This window comes from Hippichthys cyanospilos, chromosome 13, assembly GCF_059441005.1.
Source record: "Hippichthys cyanospilos isolate Australia breed blue-spotted pipefish chromosome 13, RoL_Hcya_1.0, whole genome shotgun sequence".
Lineage (NCBI taxonomy): Eukaryota > Metazoa > Chordata > Actinopteri > Syngnathiformes > Syngnathidae > Hippichthys > Hippichthys cyanospilos.
Window position 1 is genome coordinate 4,889,380 of NC_142381.1, and position 23,785 is coordinate 4,913,164.

The 23,785-nt window shown below is 40.6% G+C and overlaps 2 protein-coding genes across 2 annotated transcripts in view; one reads left to right on the top strand and one right to left on the bottom strand.

The window, feature by feature from the left end:
* Nucleotides 1-818: 818 nt before the first annotated feature.
* LOC148413561 (SH2 domain-containing protein 1A-like) lies at nt 819-5,109 on the top strand. The gene is made up of 3 exons (XM_088431828.1): nt 819-1,136; nt 1,968-2,031; nt 4,030-5,109. Exons 1-3 carry the CDS (start codon nt 1,000-1,002, stop codon nt 4,180-4,182), a joined length of 354 nt encoding a protein of 117 aa, XP_088287954.1. The 5' UTR covers nt 819-999; the 3' UTR covers nt 4,183-5,109.
* A 979-nt stretch (nt 5,110-6,088) lies between these two features.
* The window catches only part of tenm1 (teneurin transmembrane protein 1), a 148,118-nt gene continuing 130,421 nt past the window's right edge, over nt 6,089-23,785 (bottom strand). Inside the window, exons 27-38 of the mRNA XM_088431226.1 lie at nt 22,760-22,956; nt 20,826-21,139; nt 19,655-19,827; nt 17,562-17,806; nt 16,197-16,490; nt 15,088-15,332; nt 14,071-14,213; nt 12,480-12,691; nt 11,886-12,187; nt 10,449-11,155; nt 7,980-8,122; nt 6,089-7,643 (exon numbers count right to left, since the gene is read on the bottom strand). Coding sequence (XP_088287352.1) covers nt 6,888-7,643; nt 7,980-8,122; nt 10,449-11,155; nt 11,886-12,187; nt 12,480-12,691; nt 14,071-14,213; nt 15,088-15,332; nt 16,197-16,490; nt 17,562-17,806; nt 19,655-19,827; nt 20,826-21,139; nt 22,760-22,956 — 3,731 coding nt within the window. The 3' untranslated portion in view covers nt 6,089-6,887. The remainder of the gene's footprint in view (nt 7,644-7,979; nt 8,123-10,448; nt 11,156-11,885; nt 12,188-12,479; nt 12,692-14,070; nt 14,214-15,087; nt 15,333-16,196; nt 16,491-17,561; nt 17,807-19,654; nt 19,828-20,825; nt 21,140-22,759; nt 22,957-23,785) is intronic.

The window sequence follows — 23,785 nt, forward strand, 5'->3', positions numbered from 1 at the left end:
AAGTTAACTGCACTCATATTGGCAACTGCTACAATTAATATAAATAATGATTGATGAGGAGCATTATTTTTATTTATATTATGTATTTTGATTATTAAACACTAATGTAATTCTATTATGTATTTGTTACCATTTTTTCACATTTTCATAATTTAATATTTAAAGGGTTTAAGAGCATTTTTGCTACCGATTAGGCTATTTACTTGTAAAAAGCGACTCTACTTATCAAGGATTCATATTACGAAATTACTTTTGGAACATATTAATTTCATGAGTAGGGGTTCCACTGTACTTGTGTATTTACAGTAGTATGTCAGGGTTTCAATGTTCAAGGACACTCAAGCATCGGTGGTTGCATCCTTTCTATCCACACTGAAAATGCTGACTTTTTGATACTCACATCCTTCCATCGGTCCCTATGGTACTTGAACAGTGACATCATTCTATATTATAATTTCATCGATTGAACTCGGCTACATGTTATAAGACAAAAGTAGTTTTTCAAGGTCTTTTATAATCTGCAATGCAGGTTTGTTTTGGCTTCAAAGTAAAACCGAAACGGATAGCATGTGCATGCAATTATTTTTCGTGACAGCGCTATTCCATAGGTTGACATTTTTATCAAGAAAACAGACCCCCCTCAAAAACCTTTGATGGAACAAATACAGTTCTTAGAAAGAGTAAAACATGATGTCAAGTTACCACATTTTAACAACGTGCAAATCCTTTTCCACTGTGCTTTTTAAGGATGTTGAGTGTTATTTTGTTTGGTGTTTCCTGAACAGTCACAATTTTTGTGTGGGCGTGTAGGGTTGACATCAGGGTCAGATAGGAGGAAGAGAAATTCTGAAAGCTCATTAGTTAGAACTCACGCTGCCAAACAGATGTTTGCTGGAGCACCAACCAATAGACTCATTGCCTTGCAGTTTTGGCCAAACAGGCTGCTATAACAAACAAAGCAGGAGTTGGATATAAACCTCATGCCTACAGGAGGGTAAGATGGAAAATCTGCCTGTCTATCATGGACCCATTGGTAAGGAGGAGGGTGAGAGGCGACTGGCTCAGGATGGACGGAATGGATGCTACTTGGTCCGAAACAGTGACACTAGACCCAATGTCTACTGCCTCTGTGTGCTGTGAGTAGAAGAGCCGCTTTCGTTTCTCAAACATCATAGTCGGTTGCAGTGTTGGGAGTAATGCATGACAAAATAATGTATTTACTGTAATGCATTGCTTTTTGCTGTAACACGGTAGTGTAATGCATTACACAAAAAAAAAAAGTAATAATTTACCAGGTACAAATTAGAGTAACGCAATGCAATATATTGTATTTTTAACCACCGCGAGATTGGAGGGGAACAGTCCGTGGCAAAACGTTTACTTTCTGTTATTAGTATCTACTATATGTACACAAGATGGACGTATGCCCAGTACATTCAGTTCATCACAGCTAAGGACAAGAAGAACATAAAAGTTCAGTGCCACTTTGCCAAATAGCACCAGTAATTTGACAAACCATTTAGAGCGGAGCCATAGTAACGTGAATTTAGCAAAAAGAACAATGTGGATGCTGTGAAGCTAAGAAAAAAAGGATTAAAATACACAATAAGATTTTGTATCTTGTCTTTAAAGGTTTGCAATACAATACAAATTAAATGATTTATACTGTACTGGATGTGTAATGAGCATAATGAGCAACATTTAGAATGGCAAATGCGTATTTCCAATAATGTTGGTGAGGGTAATATAAAAGTCGTGTAATGCATTACATTTCAAATACTTTGAAATGACAGTAATAAGTAATTAATAATGCATTACAGTTTTCAAGTAACCTGCCCAACACTGTTTGCTTGTAAATTTCATGTCAGCTTGAAGAAACTTAGACAAAGAGTCAAAAGTGAAACTCATAGTGACAAATCTTTCAGAGGCAAACTGTTGTGTGTGTGCGTGTGTGTGTCTGCGTGCAGGTGTAATGGAATTGTCTATACATACAGACTTCGCAAGCATGATGGAGGATCATGGGCTGCAGATGTAAGATTTCTATCTTCCAATCGATTGACATCATTTAAGATATGGACTATACCATTTTTGTAATGACCGTAATTTTTTAAATTATTGAACATAGAAAAACACTCTGGATAATTATGAGCCCATCTAAACAGGAACAGCTTACTAAAGGTGATTTTCAGTTCCAGCATGAAAGATAGCCTGTTCAGCAAAGTCCACACGTACTTTACATGGTTGTTTGCGGATGAATCTGACAGCCTTGATCTCAACCCCATTAAACACCTTTGCGATAAACTAAAATAGCGATCATAAATCACTGCATGGTAAAACCTCAAAATAGCAATTCCTGGAGGTGTTGACTTCAGCATCCAGACAAATGTAACAGAAAAATCTGCCCCATTCTGTGCCCATATTTATGAGTGTCCGTTGCATTCTGTGTCATAGTCTGATAGGTATCTTACAACTTTCCACTGTAGCTGCGTCCAGGGAAAATGATTCATTACATTTATGTGACTATAGTAGCAGTGGTTTGCTTTTTTTTCCTCATCTATGTCATTGTTAATAATTGTTAAGATTTAGAGTGGGTTTGATAATCACCCCAATTAGAATTAATGCATTTTACATTGTCAATTTGAAGAAATAAAGGTCGTTTTTGTTCAAGATAATTATTATAATTAATTTGGTTAGACATATTTCATGTTTGGCAAGTTAAATGATTTATCGCAAAAAAAAAATGTGGAGATATTTATTATTTTTTTTGATGACACAACATTTTTGGAAGTGGAAAATAAGTTTACAGTGTATGAGAAAATATGCAGGGTTAACCTTTGAAATTCTATAGAAATTGAGGTCAATGACCAAACGTGTGTAAAACTATAACGATCAGATACAAATCCAAATAGCCTCATGTCAAAGACATTCTACTTTGAAGACTATGCAACAAAAATTCTAAATTACAAACATATGTATTGCAAAAAAAAAAAAAAGCCCTGGAGTGGTTTTCGTTCCTCTGTATGTATCTAGAGGTGGAAAATAATCTTTAATCAGCTTTGTTTGTTCCTATACGAAGATGTGATTTAAAAATTGCAGTCAAGTCTACAATGTAGAATTGCACCTGTCATAATTTAAGAACAATCACTCGCCATCGTGTTTTACACTGGCAGCATCAATCAAATAACATATAAATTATTCATAGCCAATATTACTTTAATAAAATATTGCTCATGGTAATATTTGCAGCATGAAAGAGAGAGAGGGAACGAGCGAGAGAGGGACAAGGGAAAAAGAACACACGAAGATTTGAAGAAAGCAATCTGGTTGAATGATCGTAAAATGCATTATTTTTTCCACTTGTGACTGATAGTAAAGAATACAAAGCAATAACAGCTGAATGAAGCTACTTACTTGAAAAAGGCAGACTATTTTTCAAATGTTCAGCTTAGCTCCCGCAAGCCGGCTTCAATTTTGTCAGGTGGAGAGGATGACTTCCAAATTTTGAGGGGTTATTTTGAAGCCACATATGTTTGTGTTGTTTCAATTTTAATTGGCCACAATGGAAGCTCCAAAGATAATGGCAACATATTTCAAAAACGCCCTCATGATCAACATGAATAATTGTTTGTTTTTTTTTTTTTTGCTGTTGACAAACACCATTTGAAAAAGCCTAAGGGGAGCGAAGAACTCTCAGAATGCATTTTCCTAATTTAGCATTCAATACCCCAGAGTTTTATTTTCCCATCTGCTATCATCAGATATTCTCTCTGCTAATAATTCTTTGTCTATAATGAGAATTGTGCCAATTGATTGTGAGGTATATGAAACAGATCTTTTTTTTTCTACCATTATTTTGATTGCATCAGCCTACAGCTATTTGTATCCTGTTCAGTCTTGGAAGTATTTTGTGCCGCTGACTCATTTGAAAACATGTCTCCATGAAACCATCCTACTCTTTTCTGCATGACGTCAAGATGCATCTATGAATTCTCTGCCTCCCACTTCAATTTCTTTCTTTCTGATCCCCAGACTATTCCTGGTGTGCCCAAACGACATTTCCGCAAAATGGAGAACTTGATAGCGGCTTTCCAGAAGGCCGGACAAGGAATTGCCATCCCTCTGCTTTACCCTGTCATCGCCCGAAGTGGCGCAGTCGCCCACAGTGGTACAGACGGCCAGTAATAGGCTGTCAGCACTGCACAGCAGCTTGAGTACTCTCCTCCAGCAGTTGCGTGCTGCTTGGAGGAGAGAAACATGAGGAAAATACAATGTGATAGGTACTCTTGGTGAGAGGCAAACCCAAAATGTTAAAAAAAATACATATATTCAAGATTCGATTCGAATACAACCTCTGATTGTCTTTTGCCACCATGTTTTGTCCAAACCTATTCACCCACCCCCCCAAAATATGACCCTAAACCAGTTCTTCTCAAATACTGGGGTGGGCACGAGGTAATGCTTTGTTTTGTCGTGTGAAGTCTAATTGCAATAAAATCTTTTTTTTTTAAATTTCAGGTACTATGATGCACTTGTTAATTATTTCAGCTTTAGACTAAGCTGTAAAGCGTATAAACGCTGTGAAAAATAATGAATAGTGGTTGAAAATTGATTCATATTGCCATTTTCTTTTGTTCATGTTAAAAAGGACACAGGTTTAGGTATACCTCTATAATATGTATAGATAATAATTTATTTATAGTCAGCATTTCGAGGGGGTGGCGGGGCTTGGCAAAATTGAGAAGCACTGCTTCAAACCAAGAAAAATAAATTTATGTACTACGCCATACTGCTCCAATTTTACAACTTTGACTAAATGTGCATGTATAAATAGATTAATAGGAACATTTTGCATACACACCCACAGAGTGGAAGTAATTCAAACATCCAGTCACAGAATACTGAATCGCATGATAAAAATGTATGACTGTGTGGGCCTAACTATACTTCCTTTTTTGTGCCACACAAGATGTCTCATGACTTACCAGTGTGAAGTAAAATATTCATCTACTGAAACATTCATATCCATTACTGCATACAGCACATACATTGACAAGAAATGTATTTTTTGTGAGTGACAAGAAAACTAAAGCATTTGGTTGAAATATACTGCAGAAATGAGTTCTCATTTGCTCTTTGACACACCCACACACCTGCGTGCACACGCACACCCACATGACACATAATCTGGAACGAAATTCAATTTGACATATTGAAGCGCTGATCTCCGTGGAGCGAGAGCTGACTGCAGGGGTAGGATGGGGAGGGTGTGGGCTACTGTCATTTTTGTGATTGACATTACCGGCTACTCTAGAAGGAAAAAAAAAAAAGTGGGAGCGTAAAACCGAAAGAGGAAGTGAGTGTGAGCATTCAGCCGGGACAGCGGTCTCCTAGCAACCGGACTTTCCTTTTTTTTTGAGCTCGGAGATGAGGCTGGACAGTATCTAACGAAGCATATGGTTTCAGACCGGAGAGGAAGGAACATCGCAAAGAGCTCATTGCGAACGTATATCACCTGCTTGCAGTCACAACATATGCAGCGCGAGGCTCTGTCATCCGCAGCCTGGGAGAAACACAAACAATTAATGGTGGGCAGATGGTGGAGTGACGCAGGGAGGGGAGGCATGTGGCTGGGGGAAGCAGATGGAAGAGGAGGTGGATTAGTGAAAGCTCGCTTAAAAAAATCTTTGCGTAAACTTTTTTTTTTTTTTTGGGGGGGGGGGGGGGGGGTTCACATGTAGTCTGATTGGCATTTCCTAATGAGAGGAGACAAGCTGTAGAGTACACTGAAGCCAACTCCAAGGTCCTGCCCCTTCTGCACTCGCCACCCACTCACCGAGCCTCAGCTGTCACATTTCTTCCTCCCGGCCGCAGCGCCGTTCTCTTTCCCCCCGCTTCTTCTTTGCTTGTGACAGATGCAGGTTTCTCATACAAGGCTCAGTTTGAAGCATAATGATGGGCGATAATGACAGCACAGATTTGGGAGAGAAAATCTCCCTGAGACGAGAACAAAGAGAACATGACAAATGTTGTGCTAGGGAGGCGAGCGAGGACAGGCGTACGAGTTGCAAAGCCGAATAACAAGCCAGAATGCCATCCCAAGGAGCACCAGGGATTATTCACACATAATAACTTTAATCAGCATCGGAACCCCATAAAGTCAGTTTTTTTTCCAGCGAGAATATTTACTATAGCCATGTATAATTCTTTGCAAAAATGTAACTGCTCTTTCTATTGATTAGCAATACTGACACTTACTTATGAACAACAGAACTTCCACTTGAGCACTTTTTTTTTCTCAGTGTGAAAGCGCTGGCTATGTACATTCTTGATTGGAGTATACACACTCATACAAACTACTGTTGGAGCGGAGCAGAGGCAGCAAACCCAGAAGAGGTCCGCTCCTCTTTTTGGGAAGCGTCAGAGTCGACAAGGCCTCTCTTACACGTTATGTAAACGGGAAGGATATCCGGAGTAATTGGCAACTAGAGAGCTCTTGATTTGAGCCATGAAGGAGATAATTCACTGGCAACCGTAGAAGTCTTCATCTTGGGTGAATTAAAAGAAAATCCGAAGAGAAGAAGAGTGTTTAGGACAGAGGAAGAGTCTGTTGACTCCCAAACTAGCAGGGATACAAAAAGCAAAGCCACAACCGAACCACACTTGCTTGTGCCACTGTTAGAAACCAGACAATAATAATAAAATACCATCATTCTGTCACAGTTAAAGGCATTTTGGAAAAATTTCCCCCTAATCTTTCATCTTTTTTTTTTTGTTTTTTTTTTGACGACGTCATCTTTTTTGATACTGTATAGAAAGGGTAGAACAAATTGGGGTAGAGTAGAAACAGGCAGTCTTTGGTGGGCTGGGGTGGGAGAGCCGCTTGAGTGTTACCTGCCTCCCACCTCGCTTTGAGTCATGAAGTGGATGTTGTAGGGGCAGTCGGATAGCTCGGACTGCTGCTCTATAGGCAGGGAGTAGTAGCCGTCGTAACCCTGCACGCGTCCGGCAGACAGCAGCTGCTGCTTCTCCACGTCGCTCCACGTTCGGCTCCCCGCGTCACCTAACTCCAACCTCTTCCTCTCGTGCTCCCACGCCCCCTCCACGGCTCTCCGCCTGGCCTCCTCCCGCACCCTCGCTCTCTCCTCCTCCTCACTGCCGCCGTAACGGATGCACAAGCACAGCGCCCCCTGCTGGAGAGTGATGTCGGCGAACCGACGAGTCCTGCCGTTGACCATGGCGCTCATTTGCGACACGCTCACGTTGACTCCGCTTTCTAAGACGCGCCCACCGACCCCTAACCCTAAAGCCAGGTCTTCTTCGATGGGCCGGGACTGGAGAAAATGGTGTGTGTCGCAGCCATGCACCGTGAAACTCAGCCCGTCGAGGTGGACGGCGCCGTTCAAAATGGCAGCCACCCGCCGACTGTCCTCGCTGGCCACGCCAATGACCTCTGCGCTCACGCGGGCGTGAGAGATGGCGAAGCGGATGCTGGGCCCGAGAAGAAAGGGCCGGGAGCCGAAGGGGGGAGGTCGCGTCGGGCGGTGGCAGGTTGAGCCCACGGGTGCTGAGACCAGGGGTAAACGCTCCAAAGAGATGAAACGCCTTAGCTGCTTGCGGAGCTCGCATTGGATTCCCAAAACCACCTGAACAGAAAAACCACAATCATTCCTGAAGATTCGCAGATATGTTTATGCTTGAAGTGTTTTAAATTATTATGCATATGCAGTTTGTAATTTTCCCAATTAATCTATTTTATTTATATTCAATAATTAAACTAGGTTCATTGTAAAATGCAATTTACTTACAGCAAATCAATTGAATATTAAAAAAACTCGACTTCAAGTCAAGTTAATGAAAGTGAGTGATTAAAATGATGAATCTGGAAAATTTGGATTTTCGATCCTAATATAGTCACAAATACCGATTTACAAATGTCGCTGGTTTGATTTAGCAAATAGAAACAGCAATGGAGTATTCACCTTGCTCGAGTCCCAGTCTTGTGTCTTGGTTTGGGTCTTCATCAGTTCATATGTTTGTTCCATGCGGCTGATCTCAGGTTTTGGGAAACCCGGAACAACGTTATGAAGTTGGAAGCCAAATAACTGCAGCCAGCTGCCTATGTCTGGATACAGATACAAATACAGAAATGAATGAAAGAAATAGGAAAAAGGACATGATCTAAAGGAGAAAAAAAAACAAAAAACAAGTTCCATCATTGTTTCTTAAAAAGCGTGTTTTAAGGCTTCAATTACTATCAATATAAAAAAAAAAATGGATCAATTTAGGTTTTATTCGATAGTTAAAACATGCCTATACACATACACAAACACACAGGCACACACATGGAGCTGCAAATATTTGTTAGTTACTTTAATATACCGTATTTTATTTAATGCAAAATTAACACCCACCCCTTCCTGTGCTGTTCATTGTATGGGAATTCCAGTCACGGCGCAGCATAAACATTCACGTCTGAATTACCCTTGAGAAATGCACTGCACTGCAGCCAATATAAACAACTTGTTTTGGAGAGGAGAAAACTACTTTGGATGAGCCATTTGGACTGTCAGGCTATGTAACCCGTCCCTGCTTCAACAGCATTAACATGACTGGGCTGTTGGTTAGCAGTCAGCACCACTCAAAGAGGGCTCAAAATATTGGAGAGGCACTTGGCCAAGTGCGTACCTGTCTTGCGTCTTGGAGTGACCCCAAGTTACTTTCTTTAAAGCTGTTAGTGATCAATACTATACTAATAAAAATGAAGGCATACTGTATAAATCGAAGAAACTGTGCTACAATGTTGTAGGAATATTTAAATACTGTAAAATAATTAGGATATATGTGGGGTTAAGGGATTTAAATTTCAATCAAGAAAATAGGCAGGAGTCCACAGATTGCTTCATCTTCTGAAGCATTCTGCATTCATGTTGGAAGAGAACTGGGCCAGCTCCAAATTGTTCCCACAAAGTTGGGAGCATAGTACTGCCCAAAATTTCTTGGTATAGTTAATTCCTCAACATGTCTATTCAGCTGTTTATACGTGTTTTACAAGACATATAAACTGTCATGAAAAAAACAAAACAAAACTAATGGTAGTCTCAGTATATATTTAGACAGCTTGCTCCATATTTGAGCATAATGTGACTAAGAGGCTCGGTTGCATCTCCATGAAAAACACTCACTCATAACAGCACAATAATATTGCGGGAGATCATGATGGTCCAAATTAATGTTTCATGCAGATGACCCGAGCAACATCCTACATTCACTCTGATACTCTGCTATTCCATTTCCTTCTCTTGTTCAAGTTTTTGTTTCACCCCTCAGGGAAACAGTGTGTTCTTGACAGACAAAAGAGGACAAAGCATAAAAGCTTGAGTAAAAAAACACAACAAAAAAAAACAGAAAAACAAGATGATCAGAGGCTGTCCTGTTTCTTGCCGGCATGTTCTTCAGTCTATTGCATTTTCTCTGTCTGACACATTGCCTCACCTGTGTCATCTCATTCTCAACGGCAGATGTTTTCTATGTGCGTGTGTGTGTATGTGTCTGTGTAAGTGTGAGACATGGCGAGTGAGAGCAATATCTTCCCTTATTGTGCGATAGCTGTCATATGGAACGTCTCCAGTCTCCAAGTAGTGCAGTGTAGTACTGTTTGCCACAATACTGTTTGGATTTGTAAATTCTGAATCGGCCTCACCTGCAGGGTAAGTAGGTGGCATGGCAATGTAAAATCAGTTGTAGACACAATATCTAATTTGTAAATCCTAAGACCAAAATCTCCTTGAGTTCCTTCTTGTCTCCGAAAGAAAGACAACTAATATATAAGGGGAAACTGAGGGTGGTTATATTGACTAATGATCCCCAACCTACCATATTTCTCCATGTACAATTCGATTTTTTTTCCCTCATGTTCAAGCTCCAAATTGTGGGTGTCGACTTATACCTGCATAACTCAAGACCAGACCAATTTTTTCCGCATATCTGTGTTTTAAAACATAAATATGAATGAATATCATGTCATTTACAAGGCTTAAAATGATTATATATACCTCTATTTCGATAGAGTATGCATCCGTTTTAGTGCGTTTGCACTTGCAAATGCTTTTTTGTCTTTGTTGTCAACAACGAGGCTGCGTGGATCATTTTTTCAGCGGACTTTGACCCATTATGAAAAGGAAAAGACAGCTTGTCCGCTCAAGACAAAAATGCAAGAGCAGTGGCATGGCACGCATGGTTGTCGAGGGTGGGGCGAGAAACACAGCGGAGAGCAAGCAATCCACTCTCTGATCACGTCACAGTCGTCACTTGGGTAAATAAGGCTTCAGCAAAGCAACTCTTCCAACAATTGATTTTTTGGCACAACTCTAATGAATAGCACTCGAGTGTACATCACTAAATCAATATTCAATAACGTAATTAATGCATGTGCACTCGTAAGAAATCACCTGTTGTAAACTGCGTCACCTCCTCCACTCTCCCCACAGGGCAGTTGTGTTTGAAGGCGTACAAGTTAAAAGGTCTTGGCTCCTTGCTTAGCTCCGCCCATAGTTCATGGTTGGGTGACGTCCAGCGACCGGCTAGAGTGTCATAATCCCGCCTTCCCAGGTGGACCAGACGCGTGAGAGGATCATACAAGCCTCCGTGGAATCCAATGATGAGCTGAAAGTCTGGGTTGGTGTCTTGATAGACTTCTCCGTAGGGGGTGTAGAGGATCTCCTTGACCAGTCGGCCCTTGCTTGAGAAAACCGCCCTCGGGGTGCCCACACTGTCGCAGGCCACGTAGTACTCTTCTCCGCTGCTCAACTCCATGGCGATGAGGTGACCCTGCAGGTCGTAGTACAATGACGTGATCAAGCTGCTGCTGTGGTTATATAAGTGGCTGACTCTGGTGGGATGCGACAGATCGGCATAAAAGAACTGCAGCTGCTGGCCCTGGCTCGTCTTCGTGGCCACACGCCGACCTAAGCCGTCATATCGGTACCACACCGAGTGCCCGGTTGCTCTGTTGAACACCCGCATCAGGAGCCCATTGGAGTTGTAATCAAACAGGTCGCTGGCTCGCTGACGCAGAAATCCGTCTTCATCCACGCTGTATTGTATTTCACCCAGGTGCGTGATGCGGTCTCGCTGATCGTAGCGTAGCGGAACCAACCTGCAGTCAAGCAGACCGGTCATCAGGCTTTGGATGCTTTAAAGGAAACAATGATTCTGCAATATGCCAACATTTTTACAAATGTGACTTTAAACACCTCGTGAGTGGAAATACGACATGGAGCCTGTTTCGCTTTAATGTTTTAGAAGTCACAATTGCTTTTTATAGCATAACAAATCATCCGGAGGGTAGCAATAACACGAGGAGGAATGTGACAATCTTAATTTCCTGCAAAACTACCTCACTAATATCATGTTTGGTGCCTGAGGAAAGGTTAGATGCACACATATTTCGGGTTGTAAATCTGAGCCATAAAAACCTTGCCAGTTTATCCAGGTTGTAATTGTTAGGTGTAAAACTGACCTGCTGTGAATCTGAATGTCAGATTTCATGAGATAGCTGAAAAGCTCATGATGGGGTTCGGACCAAAGCAATGGCTGATTACTGGAGTCAAACAATTTAGATATCTGCCATACACATGAAGTAATAGCACTTCTTCAATGTTAAATTAACTGTTTAGAAAAAATGGCTTACAATTGTAATATATTAGTGCTCTGTAAATAGAGGTGGGCCAGCAACGGTGCCACTCGTTCTTATCATTTTAAGGATTTTATATTCATTCAAAAAGCGCAAATAACCCGAGGAACCTTAGATAAAAAAGTATTTAGTTGGATCAAGTTTGCTCATCATGTGAAGCAGTGTCTACAAAGCACCACTGATGCAGCCTTACCTCGCACTGGTGCCGTGGCTAAGCAGATTGATGTTCCCGTTGAGGTCATAGCTGTAACGCCACTGCGGCCGCTCATTGACAGCGGCGCTTTGCAGTTGACTGTCCGCGTCATACTCGTAGGTGTATCGTGTCACATTGCTGTCCACGCCCACTCTAATGTCACAGGTGGTTGTGCGTCCAGCAGAGTCATACTGGATGGTCATCCAGTAGGCGATAGATTTGAGGATCTCATATTGAACCTCCACTACTTGGCCGTATGAGTTAAACACCTTGGTGTGCTTCATCAGATGTGTAGTGATCACCTAGGCAACAACAGATGTACGGATGGATAAAATGTATTCAGAGGACTAAATTGAGGACTAAATTAGAACTAAATGAGAGAATATTTACTGTTGAGACGTTGAAATTATTTGGACTATTTTAGGTCTCTTAACATATAAATTAATATTATTCTGCTTAATTGCCCATTAATCGAATATTCATTGAACCTGTAATGATAATACTTAGTGAAGTGTCAAAGGCAACAAAAAATACCAGGGGACAAAGCATTAATACAAATAAATATTGTGTACGCATGGCTCCAATGTAAATTACCTGGTTAAGGTCATAAAAGATGACGCTGAACTTGCCAAACTGCTCCACCCGCCCCGATACATCTACATAGCGGTACAGATCGATCGGCAGGGGAGTCTCGTTGATGACGGCCTGCATGCTGGTCACTCGAAAGTTATTATAACTGTAGTCGAACCTGGCGTTGACAAGTCCCTCTTCACTGAAGCGGAAGATCTGCCGACTGGTCAGTGGACCTAATGATAGAAAATCACAGGCGTTAACACAACACACGAACCCGCATGCACACAAACACAAGTCCTCTGCTTAGCCATCACGCACCCAGTGGAATTTACCTAATCAATTCAATTGATGGAGAGAGTTCAACATCATAAATGGCGACACACTCAGCGCTATCCATTCTTTTGTAACTACCCGCACACCTTTGGCATTTCCAGCGTTGACCTTTAATGCGGACAGATAATGAAGTCTAAAGACAATAGCCATGATGGGCCAATGTGCTCCTTAATGTCAGAACATCAACTTCTACATTGTTCGTTTGATCTCTTGCAAGTGACTACTACTCCCCCCCAGTTGGGGGGGGGGGGGGGGGGGGGGGGGACGGCGCCTGTTAATGAAACCGCATTATGGCACCATTTGAGATGACTCTGATTGCACTTAAAATGACTAAGCGCCTGGCTTAGCAGAGCGCAGAGAGCTGGATCATCATTATATTCCCTATTTTTATTTTCTGTGGAATGTTGAATCTGTACTTCCACAAATGGGGAAATGGCAGATTCACCCAGCGTGAGTAGCAGGCTTTTCAACAACCCAAGGGAACTCGTAGTTTGCTCCTCTCACTTTTAAAGCTGTCATATTTCCACTCGTTTTCGCTCATTTTCTTCTCTTACATATATCACCCTTTTTCACTTCCAACTATTCGCTGCCCCCTCTCAAGTTGACAATTATCGCTATCTCCCCTCTCTCCAAACATCCGTTTGTTCTGCTGAAATGAGATCAGTTAAAGGAAGGTGAAAGTCTTTTCACAGTGAGGACAAAAAGATAAAAAAAACACCCACAGACACACTCATATGCACCGCCCTGAACATTGGTGATGCCCGGTTTACGTAGTGACTGTTAATCACACGTTTTCCACGTCAGAGTGTGACTAAATCATTATTTAAGATACTTATTTAAACGCTGCTTTCAAAATGCTTTCAAATGACGATTAGAGATTCTCCTTCATTTGGCTCTGAATGTGAATGTGCCTTGCTGATTAAATATGTTTATTGACTGATAACAAACAAGTGCAAAACCCCTCTCAGAGCATTTAAAGTTAAACTCGAGACTCAACTAAATTTTGAGATAGGGTTGCGTAACATTTGCACTCTATGCATTAGGTAGTTTCATTTGCAGATATGTGGGTTCAACAGTTTAACAGGGGGTGGTCTGCCGTTAAACTTTTGCAGACATGCTTGATCTTTTTCACACTTTTGCAATTGTTGTTTCCCCCCTCCGAAACGTTTTATCCCACAATCACTTCACATCGCAGATGTTTTGAGTCACACTCACAGATGAGTCAGACAACTGCACACTGTAAATGTTTTCAAGTGGGACTGAGTGTTGCCTTAAGTACCTGTCTGCCGGTATCGTATAGAACTTATGAAGCCATTGTGGGTGAGATGGATGGTTTTGACGGTACCAGAGGCCTCATCATAAGTGAATGTCACCAGGGTGGAATCAAATGTCACCTCAGACAGACGCGCTGCTGGTGTATACCTTCAAAAAAACAAGACGATAGTATCTTAGAAACGTGAAATGCGTTTAAAACTTGGCATGTTCAGCAAAATGTCGATTATGTTACATTATAGCCTACAATTCATTGCATTACATTACACATCTGTAAATTACTTTAAAACATATTGTTATTGGGACATACATACAAAGACATATGTAAGAAATACCTATTAATAAATTCATAAATCAATGTGATATTTAATGGGCTCCACCTGAGTTTCAAATTTCCAATATACGTGGACAAATCTTTGAACTTCCTGGTAAAATATTTATCTAGTAGGCTCACAATGCTTTGCACCTGAGGGGGGCTTCATTTTATCCAAAATGTGCCTTTCCTTATGCAAATGCTTGGCCTTCCAAATACCTCTTGAAATTTTGGGATCATTAAAAAGCATCTTTATTTATTCATGTATTTTTTTTCATACTCAAAAAAAGAGCAAACCTGGACTGCGGAAGCATTTGATGGGTTAAAAATGTGATCATATTATTAAAATGTCTCCATCACGCAAATGCTGCATTAGGAAAAAGTTAAATGTCAGAACACTACTTCAATCAGTCCTCCAGTTATCATTAAAATTAAATCCGTAGTGGTAGCTGCTGCCGCCACTGCTGTTTCTGCTGCCGCTGATGACGCCGACGATGATAAAGCAGCCCTTTAATCAGTCTCCATCAGTCCAATCACTATAATTTGAAAGGACATCTGACTTAGATGTCGACGGAAATAGTAGATGATGTGAGAGCGTGTTGACTGCTTTGTGTACAAAACCTCTGGAGCATCAAAACTATTTGACACATTTTGTTCATGGGAAATGACACCTAACACACCGTGGTGTCACCAGTGTCGTGTGTGAAGTACCTGTAGATGACACTGCGTCCCGTACCCAAGTACTGAGTCCTGAGCAACCTCCCATCCAGGGTGTAGTCCTGCAGGAAGGACGCCGGGCTATCAGGAGGAGTGTACATATTCCTGTAGTAACCAATGGACAGCAGCGAGTGCAGGTTGTGTTTGGCCATGCTGGGCATCGTAACAGCCGTCAGTCGGTCCGTCTGATCATATTCAAAGACGTATCGCCGCTGGCTGTGCAGAAGTAGCACGACCGACTGCAAGAACACAAGAAGACAGTGAGAATCACTCTACAACTGGGCTGGTGTGCATCTTGGTTATCTTTTGGTTTTATGAAAACAGCTTGGTCAAAAATAAGCCTGGATCAAAGGACCGATTCATAAGTTTCACAGTTCAAAGTTTAGAACTCCCTGATGATTTTTTTTTTTTTTGTATTATGTATGGAACAAAAAAGTGTTAAAATATTTACTTTAGTTGATTTTTTTTTCAAATAAAAACCTGGCATTTGATAAGGTAAGTATAATTTAGGTACTTATGGGTTACTCATTAATTAAATGTAAAAAAAGCTCTCCTATTTGAGTCCTTGGTAAAATAATGGCATAATAATATTAAAAATGGATCTTTTTCATTTAAAAGGGTTCTGTAATTCATATTAATTAAAGTCTAATTTTAAAGTAAAAACCTGACACTGATTTTATTTCAGAATGAATGCGCTTTCATTAAAATTGATTTTAAGGACGGAAATTAAACCTTCATTTGTCACACTTGTAAAGGAACATTGACTGTGCCCTCATTGCCAATTAGATAGTCTCATGCATCACACACTTTTTCCAAGTCTATTATATGCAGTACAGCCGCCAAACGGCTTTCAGTCAACACTCTTTCTTATAAATCCATAAAAGTTGAAGTTCATTGCCTTCACACGGTGGCGTTATGTAATACAGTATAACCCAAAAACGTTTTATGCCTTTTTACTGTGATAACTTTGTCTTGTCCATTGTCTTGACCGTTTACGAGCCTTGGAAGCACATTTGAAACTCATCAATCAAGTTTGTTTTTAAGGATTAGAAATAGCTATGAAAATTCTGTGGCGCTGATGAAAACATGCACTCGGGTCTTACTCTGTCTACGTATGTGTAGCTCCATATCTTCCCATTGACCCAGGCTCTGGACACCACCCTGTCGTTCTCGTACTTCAGACGTTCAAACCATTCTCCACGGTGGATGGCTGACAGGAGTCCACCTCCAGAGTAGCTGACATTTACTTCAGTGTATTTGCTACTTGGAGACCAAACCACAGGCCTGCCAAGAATATCATACTGAATATGGAGGGTGAACTTTCTGTGGTCATCATAGATCTTTCCCACGCTTGTGCTCTGATCAAAGTCTATGGACAGCAAGTTCCTGTTATGTGCCTGAGAAGAGAAGGTACAAAACAGGACAAGCTTGAAGCAAGACACCCGAAGGGAATATGCTAAAAAAAAAAAATAAAAAAAAAAAAAGGCTACATTTGAACTTAACTGCTGTATAATCAAAAATTAAAGGTCACAAGACACTCGGATATTTGAACCAGTAGCAGAACTTTCATGACTTTAGATGAATCAGTAAAGTGACATTTACTGCAAACCGTGTGCATAAGAAGTATCATAATCAATCATTACGCCTCAGGTTTCATTTGAATTTGAAACAACTATTTTTAATAGAACCGTTTTCTGACTCATTTGGAGTATGCATTGCGAGCAGTGGCGGAACAAACGTTTTATTTGCTCATAATACCTAAAAATCTCATTAATTTATAATCCTCTCTCTATAGAACGTCTTGCTCAGTTTGTCTGTACAATTTCAATCAAAACATTTCAATCAATTCTAATACATCACTCTCCCTCCATTGAGTTGTCTCCATCTCGTCTGAGGGACGTGAGGGTCGAATGAAAGTGACCTGATCGTCCAGACTAATTAAAAAAAACAAAAAAAAAAATATCGGGTATGGATCAGTTTCAGAACCACATAACCAAGTGGCCTGGGTTGCATTTGCAAGGATGGGATCCATGTACATCGAAGGTAACATAGGAAAAACAAATCTGAATTGGGTTATTTCAAATTGCTGTCAAAACGTAGCCTTTGTCACTAGCTTTTTTAGTCTTGGGCCTTATCAAGAAGCCACACTGTAGCTCCAGCTCAAGTTGTCACGGCAGCCAAGGGCATACAGCGCATTGGCCCAGTGGGGAAGGGGTGGGACGAGCAGACGCTCATTTACATGAGATGGGATCACCGCCTTAGAATCAGCCGGGCTGTGTTGCAAACCATTTTGTAAATATTGATGACATGCAAACATTTGTTCAATTAATCCTGAAAGACCATATATAAATTGCATTTTATTTGAAGACGTTTTTGGTGGTTAATAAAGATAAAAAGCTAAACATAAATGCCTAATTGCAAGTATGAAGCCAAACCCAACACACAATTTTTGATTTTTAGCTTTTTACCCTGAGTCTGCGTTCATAAGTGGTATAGTTAGTCTTGCTCTGCTCCTTCCTTTGTCGCCATTCAATTAGGCTGGGGGCGTGGTCACCGGGCAGGCTGATGTTACAACGGCTGGCAGTTGGGCTGACTCCGCCCCCAACACCTCCCGGGAGGAAGGGTTCCGTGCTGAGGGACAGCTCCATCCCGCTGGCCAGTGACACAAAGAACGAGCCGTCGGCGTTGACTTTGTAAGAACTCTGTGCATGGTCTGGGTTTCGATTCGTGGTCATGACACACACAGACGTACACGTGCATTTGTGTGCACACACATACAAACAGACAGGAAGTAGCACCCAAACCACACATGCACGCAATGGAAATGCACAGAAACAAGTGAAACAAAATAAGCCATCAGTTCGTTTTGCAATAAACACAAGCCACAAATATTGCTATAGTGATAAAGACATTGCGCAAGAGAAGAAAGTACAAGTTGAAAAAAAGTACGGCTTTGACATATTCGTTTTTATTTTTCCCATAGTTGCCGTTCTCACAGAGAGATTTTATCAATGTACACTTCATAGAGTTGAGGTATAGTAGATTGTTCTCACATTAGCTCCATTTTCAAAGGACAATGATATAATAACGATATAAAAATAAACCTATATTGGCGCAAGTAAACTGGGTTGCAATTTCAATCCCCTCCTCTCCTATAAAGCCTTGTATGTGTTGCCTCAGAGGCAATACACACTGTTGCTCATCATGTGGCGACGTGGAAAACTGAGTGGAGTGGGTGGGGGAGCACTTGAGCTTTTCCTCATTGTGCAAATGCCTTCATGCATGTATAAAAGCGACCGAGGATACCATTTCTGTCACTATGAAGAGTGCTGGGAAGCAATTAAAGAGATGACATGAGAAGAAAGTGCCTGTGTGATCTCCCACTCTCATTTGATCCCATTTTCAAAAGTACCCTTGTTTTTTTCTTTTTTTCTGACATTATGAAAACAAACGTTTTTCTTTAACTCTTACATAGTGTCCACTTGCCATGCACGTATATACGTATTTTCCCAATGTATCAATGGCCTGTCTTATAATAATAATAATAATGGAAAACTAACAGTGTTTTAGAGAAAAATGAATGTGCACGATAGTCTTATTTGATAAATCGCATGCATTTGTTTTAGCAGCAGATCTTGCACCTGTGTGGAGGGACCCTCTGACCTTTCTCTGCCTTCAGTTCCAAATTTACAGTAAATATAATCTTTGTCAACTCATTTTACTCTTTTGCTGTTGCAGGATTCCCTCATGAAGTCCAACAGGTGAATGTTTCTGCAGGAACTTTTGCAAATGAAAAAAAACACGAGTAAAGACAGTTTCGAGCTTTCTTAAACTATGGCACGATCTATCTGATCCAAAAAAAAAAAAAAAAAAAAATATATATATATATATATATATATATATATATATATATATATATATATATATATATATATATATATATATATATATATATATACATACAAATGTTGGGGTGCCTGTAGGAGAATACATTTCATTTTTTTTGGGTCTTCATTTTTTGGTGCCGTTCGCTCATCCGATTTCATGATAAAAGAACGTAATTCAGATTATATTTATTGATGTCAAAATGGGTCAAATTTGACACAAACAGTGTGTAAGGTTGCCAGAGCTTTTTTCAAATATGTCAATTCCTGGAGAAGAAATCCTTGTTGAGTTTTGTGGCACCGCGTATAACCTAACCCGAAAAAACATAAATAAATAAGGTCGCTTTCTTGCCATTTATCCGTCATAAATTTTTAAACATTTATAACTTCACAGGCTCCTTTTCTTACAGCGCTATGAATGTTTGGTCGAGCCCCCGATGACTCATAAAGGCCTTTGCAGCATTTGGTGGAGAAGAAGATTTGCGCAGATTCATGATGGTGATTTTCTAATCTTTCATGTGTCGGCCATACAGAGTAAATGGGAACATTACATCTTTACCCCCATTTTTGGATTCATGTCAGCTATTTGGTTTTCTTACATTTCTGCAATTTTCTGAGCTATTAGGAAAGAACATTCTTCTCGCAGCCTTTGGGCACATGATGCAATGGCGTTATACCTCGTTTGAATGTGTAGATAGTGTCACTGGCAGACAGGTTGGTGCTGGTAATAAAGTTTTCCCGGTTGGATGCTTCCACCTCAACCCTCGACCAGCGATCCAGGTTGCCTTGGAAACCGCGCACATCACCCGTCGGGAGGGTGATGTTGGTCACACGGCCTTCATTGTTGTACCTGCAAGAGAAAAAAAAACAAAAACACAAAGCCGATGATGGAGAACCGTGCACACACAGATATGACTGTGCCAGTCGGACAAATGAAACTCACACATATGCGCGCACAATAACGCCCCACTTCCACACATTCATGTCAGCTTTGATTTATACAGGCAATTATCCAGCTGTGAGATGGTAAATAATTCAGACTGATGTGTGTGCCTACTTTATCGTTACAACTGACAATATGCACAAAGCATTGAAAAGAGAAATCTTACAGGTGAGCTGTCACAGGTTCAGATGCAAATTACTGTACTCAAGAATAATTTTCATATGCCTTTGTTATTTATGTTTCTGACAACTTTCATTTTTACTCAGCTGCATTTCAGAAATGTATACATTTACTCTGAAACATGTTTTTGTTTGCATTGATTTGTGTGCCTTTCTAATTAGTTCCAATTTTGTTGTATACAATCTAAATAATGAGAAAAAAAGTATTCTATTCTACTTTTTCTTATTTATTTATCAAAAAAAATTAAACACTTTTACATCAGCGAATGCATATGGTCAGTCGGGAGGAGCCGACTGCTCCATCTGGCAGTTACATTTTTGCGTAGGAAATTGTGTTTAGTTTTTCTTTCAAATTCAACATAAAAGGCATGTACTGTAGTTGCTGTAATTAGTGAGTGCCCTGCACTTGTTCGCTTCAACAAATCTTAATCAAAAACGCCAAAGGCATGTCTTATGTTTAAAGCGAAATCACTCCTCAGATTTGGAGGTGAAACCGTCAACAAATGGCGAAAATTAGTTTGCCAGCTCTGTAAAGTCCCACTAATAAATATTGCAAGAAAGATGCTGTAATTGCTTATTTGTTCATCTCAATAAGATCATTTTTAGTTCAGTCTCTGTTCGGCCCCGCACAGTAGTTGGTCTCCAGTTGATTATTGAAATCAGACAGCAGTCAGGGTGTGATTAGTCTTTTTCTATTCTGGATGTTTTAGCGAGTCTTGAACTTACTCATACACTGTGGTCCAACTGTTCTCATCGCTCTTGGTTGCTAGGAGTCCGGTGTTACCGTGGTAAATGATGTGGGTGACGTCGTGACCTTGTGCTGAAACCTTCCTCAGTGTTCCGCTGTTGCTAAGAGACAACCGGTACACCTGTCCGCCAGGTAGTGCCAGCCAGAGTGGAACACCGTGAGCGTCTCTCTTCACCTGAAGCCCCTGAGCATCACGACCTGTCACCGTAGACAACAGGCCATCTCTACCGTAGGAGAAGTTGTACAGGTAGTGGCCGGTGATCAGGTGCTTGGTGTACAGGTGGGAGCCATTCTGTTGCGGAAAAAAGAGGCATGCATTTGGGTCACATGCATTGTCGAGCGTGCAACGCTTTTTCAACATACGAAATAATAGGTATAAGTAATTGGTAACATTCATGAAAACTAGTGATAAAGTGACATTCATGAAAACTCAAGTTTTAAGTCTAATCTCTGACCAAGTCCAACTCCAACTGTCTTGTTGTCTTCTAATGGCCCCTGATGGGACCACATGCTGGAGAATATGCTAAGGGCGCTCCCTGACTCGTTTTTATAACAACCATAACAACCAATGTACAGTATATACAATCTTGGCAGTGTGCCATCCTATCTGGGTTGAATATATATTTTTTAATTTTGTTAAATAAAATGTTACTCCTATAGATGGCCTGACTGAGACTGCTATACTTTATTTCACAGAGAGCCATTTCTGGGAATCTGTGTGTACAGATAACATCACAGCATCTCAATAAAAATAAATGCATTGAATAATTAAAATCCATTTTATTACAGCATCCAAGTGTTAAACATGTTACTGTAACCAAATTACAGCCAGCTTTATCTTTATTGTACCTCTCGGTCAATGTTAAGAGTACAGTCATTGATTATACTTCAACAACTTGTTTATTTCAAACATTTAATTCATCTCATAAATACAACACTCAGGAGGCTAGTCCTTAAAACTGTGAATAAAATGATATAAATAAAACGTTTGCGCTTGATGTTCGTGGTATTGCTTTGGTCTGGATATCAGCTGTCGGTCAGCGTTGCCTGGCAACAGAGTGGAGCTCTCTAACACAGATTTGACACCAGTAAACGGCGGGGCAAACAGGAAATCAACACATACAGTAGAATAATGTATTTATGCAGTGACAATCACACAGTATGGAAAAAGTCCCTTCCTCAGATGGACCGCTGAACCCAAATAGTTCAGCACGGATGATGGAGAGGTTGTTATACAAAAATCTATCTATCTATCTATCTATCTATCTATCTATCTATCTATCTATCTATCTATCTATCTATCTATCTATCTATCTATCTATCTATCTATCCATCCATCCATCCATCCATCCATCCATCCATCCATCCATCCATCCATCCATCCATCCATCCATCCATCCATCCATCCATCCATCCATCCATCCATCCATCCATCCATCCAATTATCTAATCTAATCTTCTACACACACAAATACACTTTACAATGGATACATTATTCATGCACTCACACATTAATACACCAGTGCTAGTAAACGACATTGTACAGCCACAGATGCTCTGGGTCAGGCTGAAGGAGGCACGGCTGTCACATTGCGCCTACGGCCCCTCTGACTCAACCACTTGTTTCTTGTCTAAGGACACGACAAATGTCTCGGACAGAGCAGAATGCAGTTACTGAATGACCTGCTCTACTGCCTGAGTTGAGGCCACCCTAATTACTGTACATTAAAAACATCAGAAAAACATATTTGTATATTGTATCACCCCTGGGATTTGAGTGCAAAAAAAAAAAATCGTATTATGTTGTACACAAATAAATAAAGGGCACCATGTAGTAAGTTATGCAATCATGAAAATAAAGTTTTTAAAAATTGCATGAATGCTAAATTCCAAACAATTAGAGAGCCTGTACCTGGCTGAAGAGATAGAGCTCCTGGTCAAGTGGGGAACTGATCTCCACCATTCCAGCTGGGCCAGGCTGAGGCTGGTTGGGGCTGACAGCACGGATCCGAATATTCCCTAGATCAGCGATATACAGTGTGCCATTGGGTCCCACGGCCAGAGAGGAGGGAGCTTTGAGACGAGCGTCGCGAGCGTAGCCGGCGTCACCTAAAAAAATGACATAAAATTATGTGTTAGCACCACGATGCTAACACGATGCTGACGTTGTTACGTCATTCACTGCCAGCAAAGATCTTTTACTTATACAGCTATCAATGGATGTGCAGAAGTTCACTTATTCACTTTTTAGCCTTCACTTTCAGATCCCCTTTAACCTAAATATTTGACAAAAAATGTAATGCATCAATACATAGGATTGAATGAGTTAATCACCCTCACCAATACAATTATTATTATTTTTGTTGTTGTAAACAAGCATCCGAGTTCGCAAATAACATTTCATGGTGTGCACAAAGCAGGATTTGGACTCCAGTTGCTTAATCAATGGTCTAGATAAGATCAGCATGATACTAACTCAATACATTCACATGTTTTGGCAGCACAGTAGGCGCTTGGTGAAGCCTTTTAGATGTAGCCAGCATGAAGCACAGAGCCTCTGGCGGGTCAGTGCAGCCACTGGGATAGCGATTTACCTTTTAACAGCATAAAGTACATATACAGCTTTCTTGTGAGTATTTTGCAATTGCATGCTAACGTTCAAAGAAAGAGACCGTGCGAGTGTTCGTGGTGAGGACATGGAAACGGAAAGCCTCTGAAGAGTGTAATCATCAGTTAACAGCAAGACATGATTGAAAATATGCAAAGCAAAGCTCGAGCAAAAAGGAACTGTTACAGCCCATTGGCTTGTGGCATGGGAGAGACTTCCCTTTGCTTTGAAGAGGGAGGGGGAAAAAGGCAACATCTTTTTATGAGCTGAATTAAATGATAAAATCACATCCTCTGACACTTACAATGGAAAGCATGGCCTAACTGACAA